Raw genomic sequence first — 21,654 nt, 5'->3', positions numbered from 1 at the left:
TCTCTCTACCCACTGCCTGAGGCCCAACCCTGGAGACTGGCCCTGGGAACAGCTGCTAGCCCAGCCAGCATCCCACAAACGACCCCCAGCTGAGAAGCCCCAGGCCGACAGGGGTCTCCAACCCTCCAACTCCAGGAGCCTCCCCGGACGGCGCGGGTTGGGACCTGGCAAGCTACCACGCACACTCACATCCTGTCCCAGCCTAGACACCAGGACTGCCATGATCCTGGGCTTCCGAGGACACACACCAGGGCCTAGGACCCAGGCCCTGATCCTCCAGCTCTGGCCTCCTGGCACCAGAGGGCCCACATCCAGGGTCACGCTGACTGGAAGAGTCCAGCCACGTGCCAGGGCTGAGCAGAAAGCACTCCCATCATATGGGTATGACTGAGGGAGCCCCGTGGTTCTCATGGAAGGGATCCTAACCCCCTGGCTCTCCCAGAAGGTGGCCAGGTCCAGGCCCACCTCTAGGCCAGCCACTTCCCAGCCCAGACGCTGCCCCCTTGGGCAGAGCAGTGAGCTGCCCATGGCCGGCTGAGGGCACCATGAGGGACGGGCCCACCCCACCCCACCCCACCCCACCCCACCCCACCCCAGCGTGCCAACACAGGGAGCCTGCTGGGGCGAGGCGAGCAGCCTGTGGCTGAAGCAGGGGTGTGCACACATTCCTAAATCACGGAGCCTTCACCCCAGGCCTGTCCAAAGAGACCCAGACCCCCAGGCGCCTGGCCCCTCAGCGGAGGCTCCAACGTGGGACGGCAGGCTGAGCCCACTGTTCCACCTGCGGGCCTTCCTAGCCCAGCCCGCCCGCTGACCTGGGAGAAGGCGGGCACAGCCACACTGTAGGGCCTCTGCTTGAAGCCGCTGGTCGTCTGGGCGGGGAAGGCCCGGGAGGCGGCGCCGTAGTCGGGGGGCGGGATGGCCAGGTCGTCCTTGTCCAGGAGGTTGCCGGTGCTGCTGCTCTTCCCTTGCTGCAGGCTGCAGGGACAGGGACTCAGAGATGGCCCAGCAGGCCAGACACCCCCAACACCCCACAACCCTGTGGGCTCCCTGGATGGCCCACCCTCACCTACCCCACGCCACATGCGGGAAACTGCTCTCAGGCCAAGGCTGCAGCCCTGGTGACCATGGGCCAGGCCAGTCTGGCCTCCCTCCCTCCTCCTGGCCATGAAAGTGAGTCAGGAGGACTCCAGAGGGGCTGGGCTGCCACAGCAACCCCAACCCTCCCAGCAGCCATGCACCCCGCCAGCTTTCAGCTACTGCGATTCTCTGAAGGCTGGGAGAACCTGGAGCACCTGGGACAGCCAGGTCCTTGCACACCTGGCCCCCAGGTGCTGCCCCCACAGCACCTGCTGCCTGCACTGGTGTCCCCAGGGCTCTCGGGCCCCACCGCACAGGGTACCACCATGCTTCCACCCTGAGGGCCTCAAGCGCCCAGCTCTCAGGGCCACTGGGGATGGCCCTGCAGTAGCAGACAAGGAGCCAGAAGCCCATCCCAGCTTTCTAAGCCCAGGGACCTGCTGGTGCCATCGCAGCCCCTCTCCAGAGCTGGGGATCTAGCACTCCCTTTGGGCCCAGCGCTCACCTCATATGCAGCCTGTCACTGCCGTCGCTGTCCAGGACCCGGGTGTAGGAGAAGGGAAACCAGCCCCGCCTGGAAGAGAGGCCCCAGCTAAGAGCCACACTCAGCCCGGGGGCCCCGGGTAGGGGCAGTGGCTCCCCATCCCCCATCGACCACCATCCAAGCACAAGTCCCTCTAGCTCCCCAGCACGGCTGCGCCACTGTCTCTGGAGGAAGAGCCTGCTCCCACTGTGTGCTCAGCCTCAAGGGCAAGGTGGCCCAGGCTGTCCCCAACCTGGCGGGAGCTGCCGGCCCCACCAGACCCAACTGCAAGGCCCCAGAGCCCAGGCAGAGCAGTTGCTCCTGCCTCGCAGCCCCAGTGCCACACTAAGCCACGGATGGCACCAAGACGGGAGTGGCCACTGGAAAAAAGATGGAGCAGCCTCCTGGGAAACCCCCTGCCCTCGGCCCCCTCCCCAGGGTGGTGGCTGCAAGGCCAGGCTTAGGAAGGCACAAATGTCAGGGCCTTTTCCCATCTTGCCAAGAGACACACCCACACAAACACAGCCCTGGGAAGGCAGCCCCCAGGTCCAGTGAGGGTGGCACCCTGGCCCAGCCTCTCTGCAACAGCATTCAGTACACTGGGGAGGTATGGCCCATCTGACTCCATAGGTGACTTCTAGAACTCCAAACTTCCACATCTGGCATGTGGAAGAGCTGAAAGCTGCAGAAAGCCTTCGGTCTCAGGATGGCCAAGCCCTGCTCTGCACCTGCGAACTGTGGGAAACTGACACCCACCAAAGGGCTTCGGCCAGATGTGCTGAGGGCGTACACGTGTGGGACGCCACACACTACGCCAAACTGAGTGGCACATCGAGGCGATGGAGCAAGGAGGTCACTAGACTGCGGTGAGAGACCCCTGCCGTGGGGGGAGACCCCCGCCGTCGGGGGAGACCCCTGCCGTGGGGAGAGACCCCTGCAGGGAAGTGGTTGGGGGAAAGGCCCCTGCCAGGGGAGGAGACGCCTGTTGGTGGTGAAGACCCCGGGTCACGCTTGCTCTCACTGCCCAGGTTTTCTAGGGTGAGGACCTGTGACCTGCAGTGAGTCTAAACACAAGGTCCCAGCGCATCTGAGTGTCGCCGCCCCACACACTTGCTGAAGGCAGCGGCTGCCTGGAACCCGCCCCTGAGAGACACTCACATCTTGGTCTTCTCACTCTCTCCGTAGTGCCAGCCATCGCGGGCCTCAGGCACCAGCAGGGTAATGAGGTCACCCTCCTTGAAGCTCAGGAGGGTGCTGTTGTCCCCGGCAGCGTGGGAGAAGATGGCCTTCACCCGCATGCGGCCGTTGCGCTCCAGGCCGGCTGCCATGGAGCTCGAGCGAGGCAGAGTCTTGTTCTCAGCTGTTGGGACAAAGGACAGGTAAGGGGACGGCCGCCGGCTCGCGGGACACCAAAGCCCAGGGAGCCTGGCTGAGGTGCTGTGCCCCAGGTGGGCGAGTGAGCCTTTCCCGGGCTGGCTAAGCTCTCCCAAGCAGCAGCTGCCTGCTCCTAAGTGGCTGCTGCCTGCACGAGCCTGACCCAACCCAGTACCCCACTCACGCCCTGACTAAGCACCAGAGGCCTGACAGGAGGAAGCTGGGTGCTGGGCAGGCACATCTGTGTGTACCACCCGTATGTAGGCACACACGGCCACACACTGGTGAGCCTCAGGGTCTCCCAGTCCCCTACTTGGGGGTGTGACATGTCTGGGGAGGCACACCCAGGGACCCTTACTGGCGGCGTAGCTGTTTTTCGGGGTCACGCTCTTGCGCACGGGGAGCGTGTTGGAGTAGGAGTCGCTGAGCTTGCTCTGAGGCTGCGGAGGAGACAGGGATTTGGGCTGGGCAGCCTTGCGGTCAGCCCACGGGCTGTAGTCCTCGCCATCCGGGCCTGCGACGCCGTTCATGATGGGCGTGCTGTCCTGGGCAGACATCCGCTGTAGGGAAGGGGGTAGAGCAGGCTGTTGCTGGAGCCCACCGCGGGCAAGACCGGGGGAAAGAGAACCCTCCACCTCCAGCCCCTCAGCAGGGGGCCTTGGGCTCTGCACCCTGGCCGCCCCCAACCCCGACAACAGCTGCCCTACCCACCCACACCCGTGAAGCTTTCCAGAGGCCACACTCACCCCCACGAACGGTGCCAGCTCAGGGGGCACCGGCAGGGGCTTGGCCCCCGGAATGGGGTCCGAAATGACCAGATTGGACTTGGAGGCCGACAGGGCGCTGGGGAGGGTGGCGCCGTTGCTGGCTGCCTGCTGCATCAGCTGCACGGCGCGCTCTGGGATCTTGCTGGGGTCAGCGCAGGCCTGTTGCCACAGCGGCAGCTTCTGCGCCAGCAGCTCCTTGCCCTGAAGTGGAGGAAGCAAGAAGGGAGGGGTAAGAGCTGGCTCAGGCTCCTGCAGCCGGGCACAGCCCTGAGAGCCCTCCCTGAGCACCCTCTGGGGCTGGAGGCTGCTCTTCACCAGGTGGTGCCTCTCAGCGAGACAGGCCACCCGTTAGCCTCTGACCCCAACCCACAGAAGCGGCTGCTGGAAAAGGGCCTGGGATGCGACCACAAGTCATGCAGTCAGGGGACCTCCAGGAATGAGAGCAAACCCAGGCCCAACCCCCGTGGGGTCCATCAGCGCCTGGAGGAAGGAGATACGGACAGGGGTGCACAAGGTCAAACCCCGGTGGACAAACCCCAAAGTGCTAGGCAGGCATCCCAGGTGGCCAGGGGGAGGGGGCGGTGCTGCCCAGTGGGGGTCAGCCTGGCTGCCGAGGGCAGGAAGGCGGCCCTGTCAGACACACTGAGGTTCACTGCTCCACATCCACTGCCCGTGGGCCCAAGAGCCCGCTCTCCCTTGGATGTACTACTCTGCAGCCTGCTGGACACACACCAGCTGAGCACAGCGGGGACAAAGGAGCAGGAAGCCACAGGCGTGACGAAAGGTTGTGGGACTAGGGGCCAACCAGGCCTGGGTCCTGGGAGCTAATCAAGTAGCCCCTGCCCCTCCTGGCCTAAGCAGGCTGCAGGGCCTAGATTCCTGGGACCCCCAGACCCTAAAGCCCTGGGCCAGAACTGCTCTGTCTCTGGCACCTCTGGGGTCTCTCCAGCTTTCACTGATCCCCCCACTCATCCCTGTTCTGTTACACATGGCTGGGCACCCACGTGGGGGACCCACAGAGGGTGCTGGACGACAGCCCTTCTGAGCAAGTCCTACCCACGCCACCCTCACCCCTCCGCTGCTGGCTTAGACCAGGGGTCAGCAAACCATAGCCCGAGGGCTGGCCTCCTATTTTGTAAACAAAGTTTTACTGGAACACAGCTGCGCTGCTATTTGTGAATTCATTCACGGCTGCCCTCACGCTGCAGTAACAGAGCTGAGACTCCATGGTCCACAGAGCCAAAAGCATGAACTCTGTGGTCATTCAGAACGTCCGCCGAACCCTAGCTCAGATCAGTGGTAGAGGAGTGAGTCTTGTCGGGAGCGCGGAGAGGCCAACAGGGACCAGCATCAGGGCCGACGGCCAGGGGACACCGACCACCGACCTCACAGCAGCATGGCCCTGACGCAGCGGCCACAAGCCATCGTCACCCCCTCCACCCTGAGAGCCCCGAGGCAGGCCCAAACCCAACCACCAGGGAGCTCCTACGAACTGCCCTGGGAGGAGGCTGCCCTCACACCCTGGTCCCCAGCCCAGAGGCTTGTCCACGTGGGTCTGTGGGACACAAGCCTCTTCCACACATGCCCGGGGGCCCACGAGCCCAGGAGCTCAGCTGTTGCCACTGCACAGGCACATCCCGCAACCCCTCCTGGGAGACAACGGCACCTGCGGCCTGGCTTCCCAGCCCTCCATCCCTGCAAGCAGCACCCCGGCCACTGACAGCTCTGGCTCCCTGGCCCTGTTACAGGGCCCGGCCCCCGCCAGAGGGCGCAGACGTTCGCCACAGTCCTGGGTCTAGCAGGCAGGAGGCCTGCGCTCCACAGCGCTCCCTGCCTGGCAGTTGGGGCAGCACAGCCTGTCACCAGTGAGTCCCCCAGCAGCCAGGGGTCACAGGTGCTACTGCTGTCCTTACTGCACCTGCCCACAGCGCCCAGCAGGTGCAGGCCGGCAGGAGGGGTTTCTCCAGGGAGGGAGGAGCACTTGTCTCCTGTCTGTCCCCAGGCTGTGAGCACTGGAGCACTGGTTCCATATCACACGTGTGTGTGTGTGTGTGTGTGTGTGTGTGTGTGTGTACATGCACATACATGTGTGTGTGGGGGGTGGGGGGAACAAGTGTCAAGGTATAGCCCGTGGATCCCTGGGACCCCTTGTTTTAGAAAGACATGACCAGGCCCTCCCTTGGTGGGCTTGGCTCCTGAACTCCATCTGCTAAACTCTTGAAATGTTCCAGAATGTTCCAGGGGATAGATCTAATCCCACTCTAACTCCTACTCATGGATTGTGGGTAAACAGGGGCCTGCTGGCCCTGCCTGTTCCCGGTGGGGAGCCTGGCCCTCTGGGCCTTGCTTGCTCTGGGGGCTAAGTCAGCCTCCTAGGAGGGGTTCCCCTTGCTCGCATGGAGGCTCAGGACATCCCTGGAGGGGGCTGCTGCAGCCCCTCCCTGAGGAGCTTGCTCCCGGTTCAGCAGGGCCGGGTTTGGTCCTGGGACATGGCGGACCCCAGGGCAGGATTCCCCGACAAGGAACGACCAGGCTGGGGATGCCTAGCAGGAAACACATGGCCGCAGGACTGTGCAGGGGGTGGGGAACAGAGTCTACGGGCCCAAGGAGGGACCCTCAACAGATGATGGGCAGAGGGGTCTCTCAGAGGTCATGAGGGAGCAGCATGTGGCCACCACCCAAGGCCCGACCTAGGATCCCAGGGGCTCAGGAGTGCAGGCAGAGGTGGTGGAGGCGCAGGTCACAGAGAGCCTGGGAGCCAGGGGAGGACCCTGTGACCAGGTGTGAGTCCCAGGGAGGCCCCTCTGGAGCAGCACTGGAGGGGCTGGGGGGCCACCTGAGAGCCAGGCAGGGCCCCTGGCTGCCCAGGAGGCAAAGAAATAGGCCAGGTTCAGGTTGGGTGAGGGGTGGCAGGTCCACGTAGGACAGCCAAGCTGTGGCAGGTGCTGGATCTGGGGCCAGTGTCATGATTGTCTTGGGTGGCTTAGGGGTCCAGTGGCACAGTGGTCTTGGGTGGCTGGGGACCCAGGCTTGGGGCTGGGAGTCCTCAGCACCTCGGGTGAGCAAAGCCATGAGCCCAGAGGCTGTACCCCAGGACTGTGGATTGAGGAGCCACAGGAGGAACAAGTGAAGACACAGAGGCCACCCACCAGGTGCACCCAGCACCCAGGACGGAGCATGACCGTCCCCTGCCTGTTGTCAGCCTGTGCCTCCCCAGGACAAGGCTGTGGCAGAAGAGCCAAGAACGTTCTTTTAAATGAATGTTCTAAAAGATCTTGAAAGCCCATCAGACTCTCCCTGGTTGCAGGTGGCAATTCTAATGCGAGTCTTCAAAATGCCTGCACCCCGCGACCTGGTAATTCTCCTAGAACTTCATCCCCAAGAAAACCCGAAATAAACACGAGTTCAAGCCCGGACACTGCCCTGGGGTGCTCACGGGGCTGGGGCAGGGGCCTAGCTCATTTCCGCCCGCGAGGCCCAGCGCCAGCACAGCGCAGCCCCGAGCCGCCTCACCTTGGAGTGGTACGCCGCGGAGTTCTTGGCCACAGCGCACTGCTTCTCCACCAGGAAGCAGAAGCGTCTGCGCTCCTCCGTCAGTGCGGTCTTGTAGCCGTCGGACACGTAATTCTCTAGCTCGCCCTGCTTGTTGCTGATGGCATCGATGTACTGTGGAGGGAAGGTGAGAAAGGCTCAGCCAGCAGCAGGAGGGCACCTGTCAGGCCCGGTTTGGGGCAGCCCCACGGACTCAGTCAAAGGACGTGTCTAATTCGTGCAGAGCAGAGGCTTCTGGAAACAAAACAGCATCTGTGGCCACTCAGGAGACAACTGCGCCCCCAGGAGGCTTCACTGCCCGGGGACCACTCTTGGCAAATGGAGGGTCCTGCCTCCAGCAGGAGGCTCTGGCAGGGGGCTGGCCTCATCTCCTCGGGGCTCCCGCTGTGGGGTGGGGTCGCATGCACCTCCTGTGGTCAAGGCACAGAAGCCTGGGTGTGGACGTGCCCCAGCTCCATGGGCCCCAGGACAGCTTCTTAGTCCTCCCGTTGCCTGGAGCACCCTCACCTGCCCCTCTGCCTCCAGGGCCCCTCCATCTCAGCCCCAGCAGGAAAAGCAGGAGAGCTGGAGCCCAGGACACTGGCCAAGGACCCCAGGAAAGCCCTCTGCTGCAGAGGGGACTCCGGGCGCACCTCACCTCCTCTCCCACCCCCGACTGTTTTCCAGATGAGCGCACACCGAGGGAGAATGTGAGAAGTTAGTTCATGGGCTGGATCAGACAAAAGGTCACTGAGCGGAGACCGGGAGCCCAGAAAGCAAGACCAGTGTCCGTGGGGACAGCAAGGTCAGATACACAGGTCACACTTGTCAGAAGAGGGTGTGCCCAGGTAAGGGGCCAGCACAGAACTAGGAATGAGAAGTAGGCCTGACTGCTACCCTTCCACCTTGGAGCTGCTCGAGTGCCCACCCGGGTGTCCCTGTAGGACGGGGGCACGGGGAGAATGTGTCCTGCACAAACATGGAAGCTCTGGAAACGCCCTCATCCCTGGCAGGTGCTCTTGGGCACAGGAAAGACAGGTAGTCAAGCCAGACCCTAGAACCCGAGCAGCCAGCAGGCAGACCCCATCCCAACCCGGCGGTCAGCCCCTCTGGAGCCCTGGCGGCTGTGGCCCTGGCTCTGACCAGGCGGCTGTCACGTCTTGACCACTCTCTACTTCGTGGTGGACACACAGTCCTCCCAGAAAGGGTTCCAGCCAAAACAACAGAAACTGCTACGGCCAAAATGATTTCCTCAAAAGGAAAACTGAGTCTCAACCTGATAGAGCCTCCAGATTCAGCTACCAATTCTGAACACACCAGGACGGAGAGTACCAGAGCTTCACTTTGGGAAGATGGGAAGTTCTAGAGATGGAGGGTGGTGGTGATCGCACAACCACGTGAATGCACTAATGCCGCTGAACTGTGCACTTAATGGTTACCGTGGTCAACTGGATTAGTCACATGTATTTTATCACAATTTAAAAAACTCTTTAAAAGAAGTAGTGTAAGCAAAGCCCGACCAAGAAGCTGCAACTGAGCCCAGGCCTCTCCGCTGTGAGCCTCAGAAGGAAACTGGAAAGAGGGAGTCTAGGGGAGAAAGTGGGGAAGAAGCTGAGGGCGGCTGCTGCTCCCTCCCAGGCTCCGGACCGTGCTCCCATCCCGGGCAGAGGCGCCTCCCAGGCTGCCCGTGGGTACAGGGCTTGTGGTGTGACTCACCCGGCCAACAGGACTGTGGGTAGAACTGACAGTCCCAAACCCCAAGGCACTCTGCCTCTGTCCCTCTGGGAGGAACGTGCCTCCCAAACCCCCGCCGGCCCCTCCACGACCCCGGCTGGCGGATCGTGTGCCTGACATCCTGTGGCACAGCTGACACCTGGCACCCAGGTTCCCGATTCTAGAACCCCAGCCCGACAGTGGGAGGGCTCGACTGCGGCCCTGGATGTCAACGGCTCTCTCCAGTTTTGTAGGCTGGAAACTTTCTGTCCCAAAACGCTGATGAGGCTGTGGGTGGCCAGTGAGGGTGAGGGAGCAGCACGCCAGGCACAGACCCTGTCCCCAGGGAGACACCCAGATCCCTCCCGGGTGGCCGCAGGATCCCAGCTGCTTCAGCAGGGAACCAGCTTCTCCTCTGCCAGAAAGCTCTTTCCAGCTCTCCTCTGTCTCGCCTCTCCTCCTGTGCCTACCTGCCCTGGGCTGAGCCCCTGAGGCAGACCCTCCACAGCAAGACACAGACCCCCCCGTCCACCGGATCACCCGTCAAAGAGTGGCCAGTTCAGAATCGGCTCCTAAGAAGATTCGGCCTCCGCAAGGGGGCGGCCTCCCCCGCCTGACTCAGCCTCACGGCCGCCCCGCCCACAGCTCTGACTCAGCATGGGTGGGCAGCGCCGGCCCAGGTGGGTGGCGGGGAGGGGAGCGGAGCAGCCTGTTCCCTCGCTGCCTACCCCCGCAAGCCTCCACTACAGGGGTGAGACTCAGCCTGGAGGGGTGTGGGTCGGTCCCAGCGCTACCACCGGGCACTGGCTCTGCCTGCTGGCCAGTATGAGCAGACCGTGCTGTCCCCAAGGCTAGAGCCTGCCCAGCCACATCCCCCAACACGGAGCCCAGCGCTCCCCTGCCCTTGTAGCTCACCTTGCTTTCCCACACTAAACCCCACCTGCCCCTCCAAACAGTGGGCTTGCTACTGCTACCCTCAACAGGCCCTAACCCCCCAGAGGTGCTGCAGGGCCTGGCCACAGGGTCATCTAAATGGGACCTGGGATGGCGTTTGGGAAGCGAGAAGTTTGATCACAGGCGAGAGGCCCTGCAAGGCAGCCTTAAGCAGACTTTCCAGCCAGCTCTGCTCCACGCTGAGGCCTCTGCTGCCACCCCCACTGCCGCTGCCGCTGCCGCCGCCTCCCCCGCCACTTTCTCCTTTTTCTCCTCTTTCTCCTCCACCTCCTTCTCCTCCTCCTCCTTCTCCTTCTCCTCCTCCTCCTCCTCCTCTTCCACCTCCGCAGCTGGAGCACGAAGTTCTCTTCCTCTGGTTACGCAACACGCACCCACCAGGGCTTCCTGCTCTTGCTCCCAGGAACCTCCAGTGACCTCTGAAACTCCTTCTCCAGGAAGGGGTGGAGTGGGACAGCCTGATTCGGGGGTACCCTGTGGCCTGGGGAGGGCATGGTGGCCATGGCCAGGATGCCACATGCTGCAGCTATGGAGGAGGACACCTGAGCCCGCTGTGCTCCAGCCTGGCTGCTGGACTCCTTTCCCGACCTTCAGGATCAAAGGGACTGGGTGGGCAGGGCTCGCTCCAAGAAACAGGTGGGCTTGTGCACAATGAGGGGCCTGGAGATGAGTACCCGCCCATGCCCCTGCAACATCACTCAGAGCAACACCCAGGCCTGTTCCCAGGCCGCCTGCAGGGTCCTGCCCACTCCTCCCCCAGGGAGCTGCCAGGGATGCTGGGGTGCGCCTCCAGGCTCTGAGTGGCCTGTGATGGGGATGCCTGCCTTGGACCCCAACCTCATGCACAAGAGTGCCCAGAACCCCTTAAGTGGGGCAGCCTCAGGAATGTGAGGTTCCATGGAGAAACCCCCAACACACCCCATCATGAGGATTCTGTACCCTCCCTGGGGGCTTTTCTAGCAGTGGCTGGCCCAGAGGGCATGGTGGGCAGAGAGCTCAGGGCCAGAGAGCGCTCAGGAGATCCGACGCCTGGCAAAAGAAACTGAGGCACTGAGAAAAGGCAGGCCAGGGGGTCTGCCCAGAGCCACGGCCTCCACGCAGGTTGCCGTCCAAACGGGACTCGGGGGAAGTGAAGGTGCTGCTTGAAGCGGTCACCCCAGGACAGCAGCATAAACTAGGCCGCAGGGCCCCTTGGGTCTCCTCACCCTGAGAACGTCACCTTCCAAACCAAGGCCCCTGGAGCCGGTACGGCTGCCCACCCTACAGGCGGTTTCTGGGTTTTTAGGCTACAGTACTTTCTCACGCTCGTGCTCGGTCCCCCGGGGGAGAGTACAGCGAGGGGTACTGGCCTCATTAGCAGGGTCTGGCAGCCTCCCTGGCTGGGTAGGGAGTTGGTGTTTTATTTTTAAGGCTTCCACTTACTCAAAGGAGCCCCGTAAATGGCTGGGAGTGGCACACAGATTTCAACAGAAACCCAGGGGAAGTTGGGGGAGAGACAAAGTACGGCTGCATGGTGCTCCAGCGGGGCCCCTCCAAACCCTGGGGACAGAGAAGAGAGATGTTCCCAGAGCTGTAAGCAGGGATGGCCAGCCCCTGGGGGACGGAGGGAGCCGACACCTCCTGCCTCAGAGCCCCCATATGAGCATCCGGCCATGGCGGAGCCTGAGTTAGTGCGTGACACGCGGCTGCCACTCTGTCTAGGAATGACAGCCGCCTCTCTTCACCTCCTTTTCCAGAACACTAACTCCTCATAGAGACCACGACTGTGCAGGGCAGATCCTGGAAATCTAGGCCAGGCAGAAGCTTCACCACACAAGGGGCCGGTGTGGGGATGGGAAGGGGAGGAGGGGAGGAGGGGGGGGGAGGGGAGGAGGGGAGGAGGGGGGGAGGGGAGGGGAGGTGGGGAGGAGGGGAGGTGGGGAGGAGGGGAGGAGGGGAGGAGAGGAGGTGGCGGTCAGCGCTGCAGGGCCCGACCAATTCTGACCTGCTGCTGGACAGGGATGCCCTGCATGGGGCACGTCCGAGCTGGGTGGAAAGTGCAGAGGACAGAGCACGGCCTGGTCTGCACCTCCAACCTGGCGGCCGGCCATTTACAACGGCCCTGAGCCTGCCCCATGGACAGGCGGTCCCAGTGGCCGGCCCCCTTCAGCCCCCGCCCGCCGCTGAGCCACCAGCTGCGTGCTTAGCTGGGTGCCATGGCGACAGCACTATGGAAACACCCAGCTGAAAGCATTTAAGACCCACAGAACGCTCCCACTTAGTCACCCTGGGCTGAACGGCCCCGTGATCAGAGAAGACAAAAGTGATCAGAACACATCTCATCTCTCCACAGCATGCGGTGACTCAGAGTGGGGGAGGGGCGTTCCGGAAAAAACCAAGGCGGCTTTGGTTTACCTCACCCGCCACGGCTGCTGCAGCTTTCCCACGTTCCTTAAAAATCGCATGCGGCCCCCCAGGTCCCCTGTAGCGTATGAATGAGAACGTAATTCTTGGCCTTCAGCTGTCACCATGGGCAACACTTACTCGAAAGGATGCGGCTGCAGACCGGTCAGCTGTGGTGTGTGGGGTGAGAATCAGCTGCCTCAAGTAGCACGTGGTCACTGGCCACCTGCTGGCTGCAGCCAGTGGCTGCTTCAAAACCCGCTGACCAGGCCTCCCGGGCTGACAGGCACAGTACCCAGACAGAGGAGGGAGGGCAGCCATGGCAGGTGGTTCAGGAGACGGGAGGGCCCTCAAATCTCACGTTGAACACATGTGCTCTGAGCAAGGCCCGGGCTGGGCTGAGCAGAGGGTGAGCCGCACCCTCCGGCCCTGGTGGCAGGTGGAAAAGCTGGTTATTCCACTCCCCAGGGAAGGCATTACAGGAAGATCCTCAGGAAGGGAGCTCTTTGACAGGATCAGGGATCCATGAGCCCTGAGGGTCCCCATTTTCCTGGGAAAAAGGCCCAGAGCTTTCAGCAGATTGGCAAAGGGTGCCCAGGAACAACAGGTCCCAACAGACCCATAGCTTGCTTATTGGGATGGACAGTCTGGTGAGCACATGCCCATGGGCACAGGAGAGAGCAGGCTGCTGCTGTCCACACGGGTGGGCTGGACACACAAACGGGCTGGAGGACCACAGACCAAGCTGTCCCCAAGACCCAGCAAAGGGTGGCAAGATGCAGGAGAAGTGGGGGCTAAGATGCCCGAGTGGCCCAGCCCTGAGGCTTGGGGAAGCGGACTGCTCGACCCCTGGCTGCCCTGGCCCCGGGGACACTGAGGGTCTCCGCGTCAGCTGCGGGTGTAGAAGCCCTGAGAGGGCTCCATGGCTGCTGGCTCCTCACGCCCACTTTTCCTGGTAAGGCCCCTCAGTGATGTTACTCCAGAGAAACACGGCTACACGGCTGTCCTCACGGGGGGCCTGCCCACAAACAGCCTTTAGCTCTGAAGAGCTTTGCTAAAACGAGGACGGGCTTCACCCCCCTGCACATCGCCAGACTCCACGCTGGCGATCGCTGGCCCTGCTATTATCGTCTCTGAAGATCTGAACGAGGGTGCTTTGTCTCTGCTGTGTTAATTATACACCCCTTTAAATAGCACGCATCTCTCCCCTTTCTCAGACCTCAATCCGGGCTACGGCCTGGCACACCCAGAGACGGGGCACCGGAGGAGGATCCTGGGGGCACCAATGCCCCCCACTGGCCCCCTGCATTACAGCGAGCAGAGCGCCAGTGCCGCTTCCCAGGACCCTCAGGATGATCCTGCGGGTGCTCTGGAGCCCCCATGGTCTCTGGGAGGCAGCATCCCCAGGAACACGGGGCCATCTCTCCCTCCTCACTCACGACTGGCCAGCGAGGGCTGCACCTGTCTCACCTGCCTCCTCCCCCATCATCACAGAAAGGGAACAGGGGAAGGTGACCCAGCAGAAACCCTGGCTCTCCTTGTAGCCCCGGGCATCTCTGCCCAGAAAAGTCCCAGGAGGCGGTGAGTGGGCAGGGCAGCGCCGCCCTCCTCTGCAGCAGGAGCTTCAGGCTGCTGAGGAAGCCTCCAGAGCTGGCTGAGCAGGGTCATCCCAGGGCCAGCGGGTCGAGCCCATGCCCAGCGCGATTCTGAGCAGGGGCCTGGCCTGCCCCACACCACTCCCAGCACAAGCACCGACTTTTGAGGCCCCAACACTACTTGGGTCTGCCCCACCCTCAGTGCACACGGGTCAGGAAGGACAAGTTGCATCCAGTGGGCGGGGGCTCTCCTCCCCACACTCAGGTCCTTGTGCCCACAGCCCAGCCCAGGGAGTAGGTGGGCCACTCCCCTCCCACCCTGAGCTCCAGCTGCAGGATGGGGCATGTGGACGTGCCCCCCGTGCCCTGCTCCATGCCTCTGAGGGGTGGGCACAGGCTGGGCTCTGCTCTGGGCCCCATTCCGGGCCCTGTGGAGATGGCCACACCCCTCTGTTTTGAGGAGGAGGAGCTGGACCAAGCAGTGACCCTGCCCTGCAGACGTACTGATAAATCACAGAGAAGGTGTCCTCTGCCCCAGCGTGTCCACCGTGTCCCGTGTGCTATGGAGACCGTCCCCTCCACACGGATGGGCACATCTATCAGCACCTGGTCCAGCAAACGTGGCAATGACCACAGTACCCGGGAGTGAGGGCACCGCTGGCCCAGCAGGCTGTACATACCCCCTTACATAAGCTCTCCTGTCCTAGTTAACAAACGTCCCAAATGCTTCCTGACTCCGGTGCCCTGACCTATAACTGCAATTACTTCTTTTCATGGAAATCCCAAAACACCATCTCAATTACACGCAGTTCTTGAACACGGGAGGCTCCCCGGCCCAGCCCCACTCGAGGGCACCCTGGCAGGCAGACAGAGAAACCCACTCTACCTGCCTCTCTGGGGCAGGGCCTGGCTGACCTCCCGCCCACCCCTCCCTGCAGCCCCACCTCTGCCCCCAGGGCCTGGTGTGGTGTGTCCCTGGTTCAGCTCATGCGGCAGGCCCGGCCACTGCCTCATGATGAGCCTGGCAGTGGGAGAGGGCAGTGTGCATCGGGGGCCTCGGCCTCATGGGCACCCTGGAGCATGAAGCTGCCCCTCACACATGCCACGGGCCCAGCCTTGCTGCCCGGCAGCCTCACAGCTCCCAGGAGCCCAGCGCTCCGCACACGCAGCTCAGGTGGGGTGCAGCTGGCGACAGGTTTCTGAGCCCACCGGGGACCCCAGCAATCACTTCGAGACACCCAGCCCTTGGGTCGCTGAGGGAACCCACATCTGACAACGACACAGCATGCTGCACCCACAAAGACCAGAGTCAGGCACCAGCACCACCTCCCCCTTCATCAGCGGCAGCTGAGGTGGGGGACCTCCATGGACGGGGACACCCGTCCAGCCCTCGGAGCTCCCTAAACAGCCTCCACCTGCACGCACTGCCCACTCGGCTGCACCACCAGCCAGGCCCCAGCCAGCTCTAGACTGCCAGGTGACAGACATGCAGGGCCTCCCCAGGGGCACTAGAGTCTCCAAGGGAAAGGCCTCTATGGCAGGGACAGCTTGGGAACCGCGCGGAGGCCTCTGCTCTGCTACACACGCCCCTGGCTGGACGCTGGCTTCAGGCCACCCTTACACAGCGTCACTTCTACTTCCAGCAGCCCCGCTGCCCCCCCGTCTGCTCAAGAAGGCAGCCCCAGGAGCCCGAATGGGCCAGACTCCTGCCCCACACCCCAGTGGTGTGGGCACATCTGCCTCTCCCAGGGTCTTCAGGACTGGGGACAACTGCTACGGTTGCCAGTGACCCCACAGGGCACACACTGGAGGCAGCTAGAAGAGCTAGGTGCAGGTGGGCCCAGGGACCAAGGCAGGGATCTCCAGGGCAGCACCATGAGCCGTACTCTCTGGGTAGACACCCCTGGGCTGCCCCCAGCGTGGGGTGCAGCTACTGGGCTGGTCTGCAGAACAGCTGGAAAGCAACCAACCGCTTTAGGAATGGAGAGGCCAGTAGTGAAGGGACCTCTGCTTCTCCCCCAAGAGTGCCTCCAACAGGCCCTTTCCCTGTGACCACCAGGACCTTGCTGACGTTCTAGGCCCCAGGACAGTAGCTCTTGACAGGCAGGCCAGGAGTGAGGCCCAGCTAGGAGGCCTGTGTTTGGGGGTGGGGCCACATAAGGGGGGTAGGGCTCACTGGAGGGGCAGGGCCTCCTGCTCCAAGTGGTGGGTCCACACAAGTGAGGGCAGGGTGGAGGGCACTGGAGGGGCAGGGCTGCACAAGTGGGTGGGGCCAGCCAGCCCAGCTCCCCAGCTCTTCAGAAGTGGAGAGGACGTGCAACGGCTGGGCCCCCAGCAGCTACACCCTAAAGTAGACACCCCAGGGGGGCCGGCAGCACATCCCAGCCAGGCAGCCCGGCACTCACCCCAGGACTCACCCCAGGATGGTGGCAGCAGCCTCCCTGCAGCTCAGTGGGGGGTGTGCGCAGTCACATACCAAGTCCCCCACCCCCTCAAACTCAGATGTGGGGCCGGGCATGCTGACGGCTCCCAGCCTGGCCTCCTGGGCTTCCAGGCCACTAGGGAGCAGAAAGCACACTGGGCCGTGGCTCCCTCTGCTTCCCACCCCAAAACGTTGTTTTGAAACCACTTAGCACTTACTAGCTATCTGCTGCATGACCCGTTTGTGCATGGCACCAAGTGGGATGCAGAAGAAATACGAGACCTAGCCCTTCCCAAAGGAACTCGGTGACTGAGGAAAAATCACAAAAATAAAACACCTGTGTGGTTAAGAGTTGTAGCCCCGTCTCCCATTAACAGAGGAAGGTCAGGTAGATGGGTAGGAACAGAGGCAGAGGTCGGTCCAGGAGAGCTCCCTACGCAGGCACCGTGAGAAGGTCGACACCAGCTTGTCCTAGGTCCACAGCCCTTCCTGTCAGTGCTCAGAAGACGGAGAAAGGCAGGACATTCCCCCTCACAAACAGGGAAACTGAGGCTCAGAGAAGCTTTGGTGCTTGCTGTGGCCACGTGACCCGTTAAGGGACAGAGCCGGATCCAAGCCTAAGCCTGACACCAAGGCCTTGAGGCTGTGCCCGGGTGGGGACAGGCCAGCCTGGGGCCACCCACAGGTCCTCTGGTGAGTGGGGAGGAGCAGCTGCAAGTTCTGGAGAAAGGAGGTCACTCAGCCAGGGCTGGGGAGCCACAGCAGGGCGCCTGGGACCTGGGAAGAAAGGCCAGCTTCGTACATCTCCCAGGAGGCGCCCTGGGAGGCCAGGAAGATGAGGCTCACCAAGTGTCTCTGCACCGGGTAGCAGAAGCCTTTCCAGGGGAGCTGCTGGGCCACCTTACCTCACACCCACTGCAGCCTCCACCCACCACACGCTTCGGAGCCCTGCCTGCCCTCCCCGCCCACACGGCCCTCGCCCAGACCCACTCACAGGTGCTGCGGGGACCATCTGCCTTGGCAACTCACAGCCACAGACAGGAACGCTGCCCTCATTCAGAACCCTGCCGGGCTCCTGGTTCTGGCCCATCAGGACACAGACAGCCTGGAGGGCCACGACCCCCTCCCCCTTCCCCTGCCCTCCTGCGGATGAGGGGGGGGCTTCGTGACGACTGTGGCAGCCATCGGGTGTCCCCCACCTGAGAAACAGGCGCCATGGCTTACTCCCAAAACTGGGTCACCTGACTTACCATGGAAGGGCACTCAAGGGGCCCCAGGGTAAGCCCCGCCACCTGCCACCTTAGTTCTGTTATCAAATGTTTCACAGCACCTGGGGCACCCACTGGCAGCCCCTTGCCCAGACCGTGGACCACAGCACTGAAGCAGGGCCAAGGCCCCTTGAGTCACCGCAAGGTCCAGCCCCCTGTGGCTGCAAATCAGGGGACCCTCGGGCCAGTCAACGCAGGGTCCGCTGAGGCACTGGAGGTGGCTCGCAGCCCCCGTGGGACGAACAGATGGGACCTGCCTCCAGGGCCCCTGAGGCACCACCATGGTCCCTAACAGACCCCAAGTGCCAGGACACGCAGCAAACAAACGGACCAGCCATCAGCAAGAAGGTCGTCCAAACCCCCATGCGGGACGGGCTGAGGAGCTGGCTGTGCACACACAGCCTCGAGAGTAAATCCCACCACCCGGGGCCCACGGCAGAGCAGCGTAGAGGGCAGGCGGAGGCCGGGTGTGTGGTCAGGGCCCTCCTCAAGGGAGAGGCCTGGCAGAGGGAGGCAGGGCACCTGGAAACCAGGGAGCTGGTGAGGCAGGGCCAGGATGACTGCGTGGGGGCCTCAGGCCTCTGGCTCCAGACTGCAGGAGGGAGGGGGGTGGCTCCAAAAGCCCCTAGCCTCTGCCTCTGCCCAGCCCTATGCTACCCTGCCATGATCTCCGGCTCCCAGGGAGCCCAGCCACAGGACAATACCGGCTGTGCCAGGGAGAGGGCCCTCATCCCGAGCAGGGCGGAGCCTCCAGTACCCGTACGATGGAACACAATTGAGCCACGAAAAGGAAGAAACGCTGGCCCCCGACAGTAAGAGGTGGGGGGAGACTGGCGCAGGCTACTGCACGATCAGCCTTGAGAACCCTCCACGCCACGTGAGCCACCAGGCACCAAAGGTCGGACGCTGTGGGATTCCAGAACAGGCGAGCCCACGGAGGCTGATGGCAGGCTGCTGACTGGTGGAGCCAGGGGCACAGGGGTGACTGCTGACTGGAAAGTGCTCTAAAATGGACTGAGTGATGGACGCACAGCTGCAAACACTCAACCACTGGGCTGTGCCCGCGAAATGGTGAACTGCTGGTGACGTGAATTATATCTTAATAAGGCCATTAGCAAAAACCCACAGTGCCTCAAGGGGAGAGGAGAGCTCAGGTCCCTGGACCCTAGCAGGCAGCTGAGCCCTCAGTGGGCTGGCCTCAGTATCCCCATCTCCAGAACCCCAAGCCGGGGACGTTCCCAGGAAAGTTCCCTCTAAGACACGCTCTCACACCCGGCCTGGGTGCTCAGGGGTGGCTCACACCTGCACTGCCCTGGCCTGCCGGGAGGAAGCTACGGCCCTCCAGGCCGCGGGGGCGCCGTCTGCTGCTTAAGTCTTCAGAAAGCAAAGATGCAAAATGCTCCAAGGTGGGAGGAAAAAGAAAAATAGACATAGGCTCTACCAACAAATACCTATTTCTCCTCCTCAACTCCCTATTCCCACTGCTCGGGATCTGTGCGCAGAAACAGCTGGAGGAAGGCTCGCTGCGGCAGCCTCAGGCAGGAATACTAAGGCCTCCACGATGGGCCCATCATGGAGAGACCCAACACTGCAGCCTGCCCAGAGTGTAAAACAGAAAGGATCACAAGACCCACCACAGCTTACCTGGAGTGAAAAACAGGATCGAAACAAAGGCTGGGGACACAGGAGGAGGTGGCTGGAGAGGGGAGGGCGCCTAGAGAACGGCCTGAGTCGCGTCCCTTCAACTGTGCACCAAGCGTGCCTGAGTGGGAGGCTGCAGACAGCAGTGGGCACCCGAGGGACCCCCATATGGCTGTTTCCACAGACTCTCACTTATTCTTCTCATCTGCCCCTGGCCCAGTCCCGTCCTCTCCTTTGGGGCCGATCCTGCTCCACCAGGCGACCCCACGCTGGAAATCTTCCAGCTTGGCCTGCAGGGTATGGGCAGACCTGCCTGGCTTCCCTGCAGTCAAGGAGTGAGCGGGGCACAGGCTCTGAGCAGGCACCGGCCTCCACTCCCAGGGTGAGGCCACAGGCATTCATGAACACCCGCATCTGGCATCAAGGAGATGGCGGCACACACACACGCAGACACACGCACACGGGCAGGTGTGTGCGGGGCTTGCCAAGGCTTGAAAACCTGACTGCCAGCAGGAAGGGAGCGGCCTGGAGGCCCGGGCTTCACCCACAGCCACACCTTGCCCGCCCCAGGGTGCAGCCCAGAAGCTTCTACCTGGGTGACTGGCCAGGGGTTTTCCTGTTGTTTCTTTTACAAACGACTGGGCATCTTGTTTTGTGTGTCCTTCTCATCTGTATCACCATGACCCCAGCAAGTGGGCGAGGGGTTTCTGGGTCTGGCCTGTGCCAGGCACCATCCAGGTTCCGGTGTACACACATCAGGCCGTGCCTGTCATCGGCGAGGCCATCTTAAGTCCTAGCCCACTCAGCATGCACCGGTGACACTGGCGGGACGGTGAGAGAGAACACCGAAGCCGCTCCCTCGAGGAACCTGAAGCACCACCTGCCTTGAGCAGCCAGCCCTGTGGGCAGCGGCCACAGCCGCTTCGAGGAACAGACCGGGACCCGACTCCTTCGAGGAACAGACCGGGCCCCGACTCCTTAGAGGAACAGACCGGGACCCGACTCCTTCGAGGAACAGACCGGGACCCGACTCCTTAGAGGAACAGACCGGGACCCGACTCCTTAGAGGAACAGACCGGGACCTGACTCCTGGGCAGGGATCGGGGGAACAGACCGGGACCCGACTCCTTCGAGGAACAGACCGGGACCTGACTCCTTCGAGGAACAGACCGGGCCCCGACTCCTTAGAGGAACAGACCGGGACCCGACTCCTTAGAGGAACAGACCGGGACCTGACTCCTGGGCAGGGATCGGGGGAACAGACCGGGACCCGACTCCTTCGAGGAACAGACCGGGACCTGACTCCTTCGAGGAACAGACCGGGACCCGACTCCTTCGAGGAACAGACCGGGACCTGACTCCTTCGAGGAACAGACCGGGACCCGACTCCTTAGAGGAACAGACCGGGACCCGACTCCTTAGAGGAACAGACCGGGACCTGACTCCTGGGCAGGGATCGGGGGAACAGACCGGGACCCGACTCCTTCGAGGAACAGACCGGGACCTGACTCCTTCGAGGAACAGACCGGGACCCGACTCCTTAGAGGAACAGACCGGGACCTGACTCCTTAGAGGAACAGACTGGAACCTGACTCCTAGGCAGGGATCGGGGGAACAGAGGTGGGAGGACTCCATTTGGGTTTCTGCTCCTTTGGCCAAGAACCTTCCAGCGACCCTGGAAGGCTGCAGAGAGCAGGACAGAGCCCCACAGGTGGAGCTGACCATCCCGCTGGCCTGGGGGCATCGGGCCCACTGCTCCTGAGGTCTACCAGGGGCACACAGCCTGCCTCTGTCTGATCCCCCCCTGGGGGGCTGCTGTCCACTCCCCGTGGACGAGGAGGGCTGAGGGGTGAGCAGTCCCAAGGTGAAGCGAGAGGCACCACAGCGGGGGTCGCAGGCCTACCTGCAGCTCCTTGTCTGAGTACTTCTGAGGATTCTTGCTGCCCTGGCTCTTCTTCCGAAGCTTTTTCAGCTCAGCCTGACACTTATCCAGGGCGTCGCCTTTGCTCCTTTGCTCAGTCTGGTATTTCTTCAGCGCAGCCTGAGAGTCAAACAATAAAACACAAAACCAAGGCCCATGAGCCCAGTGCAGCAGGGTCCCCCCGGCAACAAAACCAAGGCCCATGAGCCCAATGCAGCAGGGTCCCCTTGGCAGCCCTGACGCTCCCCTCCTGGCCTGCTCTCCGGCTGCGCATGCTCAGCGGCAAATCAGAGCTGTGGAGAGCGCAACTGAGCCCTCAGCCCGACCCCACCCCACCCCATGGCAGCTCTCTGGTCCCCGAAGATGAAAATCAGACTTTGAAAAACTGGCCAAGGCCCACCCTTCCCGCCCACCACGGAGAGCCAGGGATGACTCTCAAACCCTCGAGCAGCGCCTCAGGCCCAAGCCTTCTTGCCAGCTGACAGG

The 21,654-nt window shown here is 62.7% G+C and overlaps 1 protein-coding gene across 10 annotated transcripts in view; it reads right to left on the bottom strand.

Moving 5' to 3' along the window:
- BAIAP2 (BAR/IMD domain containing adaptor protein 2) overlaps nt 1–21,654 on the bottom strand; it is a 78,067-nt gene that overhangs the window by 8,984 nt on the left and 47,429 nt on the right. For 8 of the 10 annotated variants that reach the window (XR_012426323.1, XR_010582160.2, XM_045375656.3 and 5 more), the window contains 7 exons: nt 21,151–21,288; nt 7,258–7,410; nt 3,724–3,945; nt 3,336–3,537; nt 2,762–2,963; nt 1,586–1,654; nt 816–978 (listed from right to left, as the gene is read on the bottom strand). Coding sequence is in view for 8 of the 10 variants with exons in the window: in XM_045375656.3 (XP_045231591.1) it covers nt 816–978; nt 1,586–1,654; nt 2,762–2,963; nt 3,336–3,537; nt 3,724–3,945; nt 7,258–7,410; nt 21,151–21,288 (1,149 nt within the window). In the remaining 2 variants the exon portion in view is untranslated. Of the gene's footprint in view, nt 1–815; nt 979–1,585; nt 1,655–2,761; nt 2,964–3,335; nt 3,538–3,723; nt 3,946–7,257; nt 7,411–12,462; nt 12,515–21,150; nt 21,289–21,654 lie in introns of those variants that run through there. The other 2 variants (XM_065532461.2, XM_074020861.1) reach the window with 1 other exon arrangement.

Source organism: Macaca fascicularis, chromosome 16 (genome assembly GCF_037993035.2).
Source record: "Macaca fascicularis isolate 582-1 chromosome 16, T2T-MFA8v1.1".
In the NCBI taxonomy this organism is placed as follows: Eukaryota; Metazoa; Chordata; class Mammalia; order Primates; family Cercopithecidae; genus Macaca; species Macaca fascicularis.
Note: the sequence above shows the minus strand (reverse complement) of the source record. Positions and strands in the feature narration are given on the sequence as shown.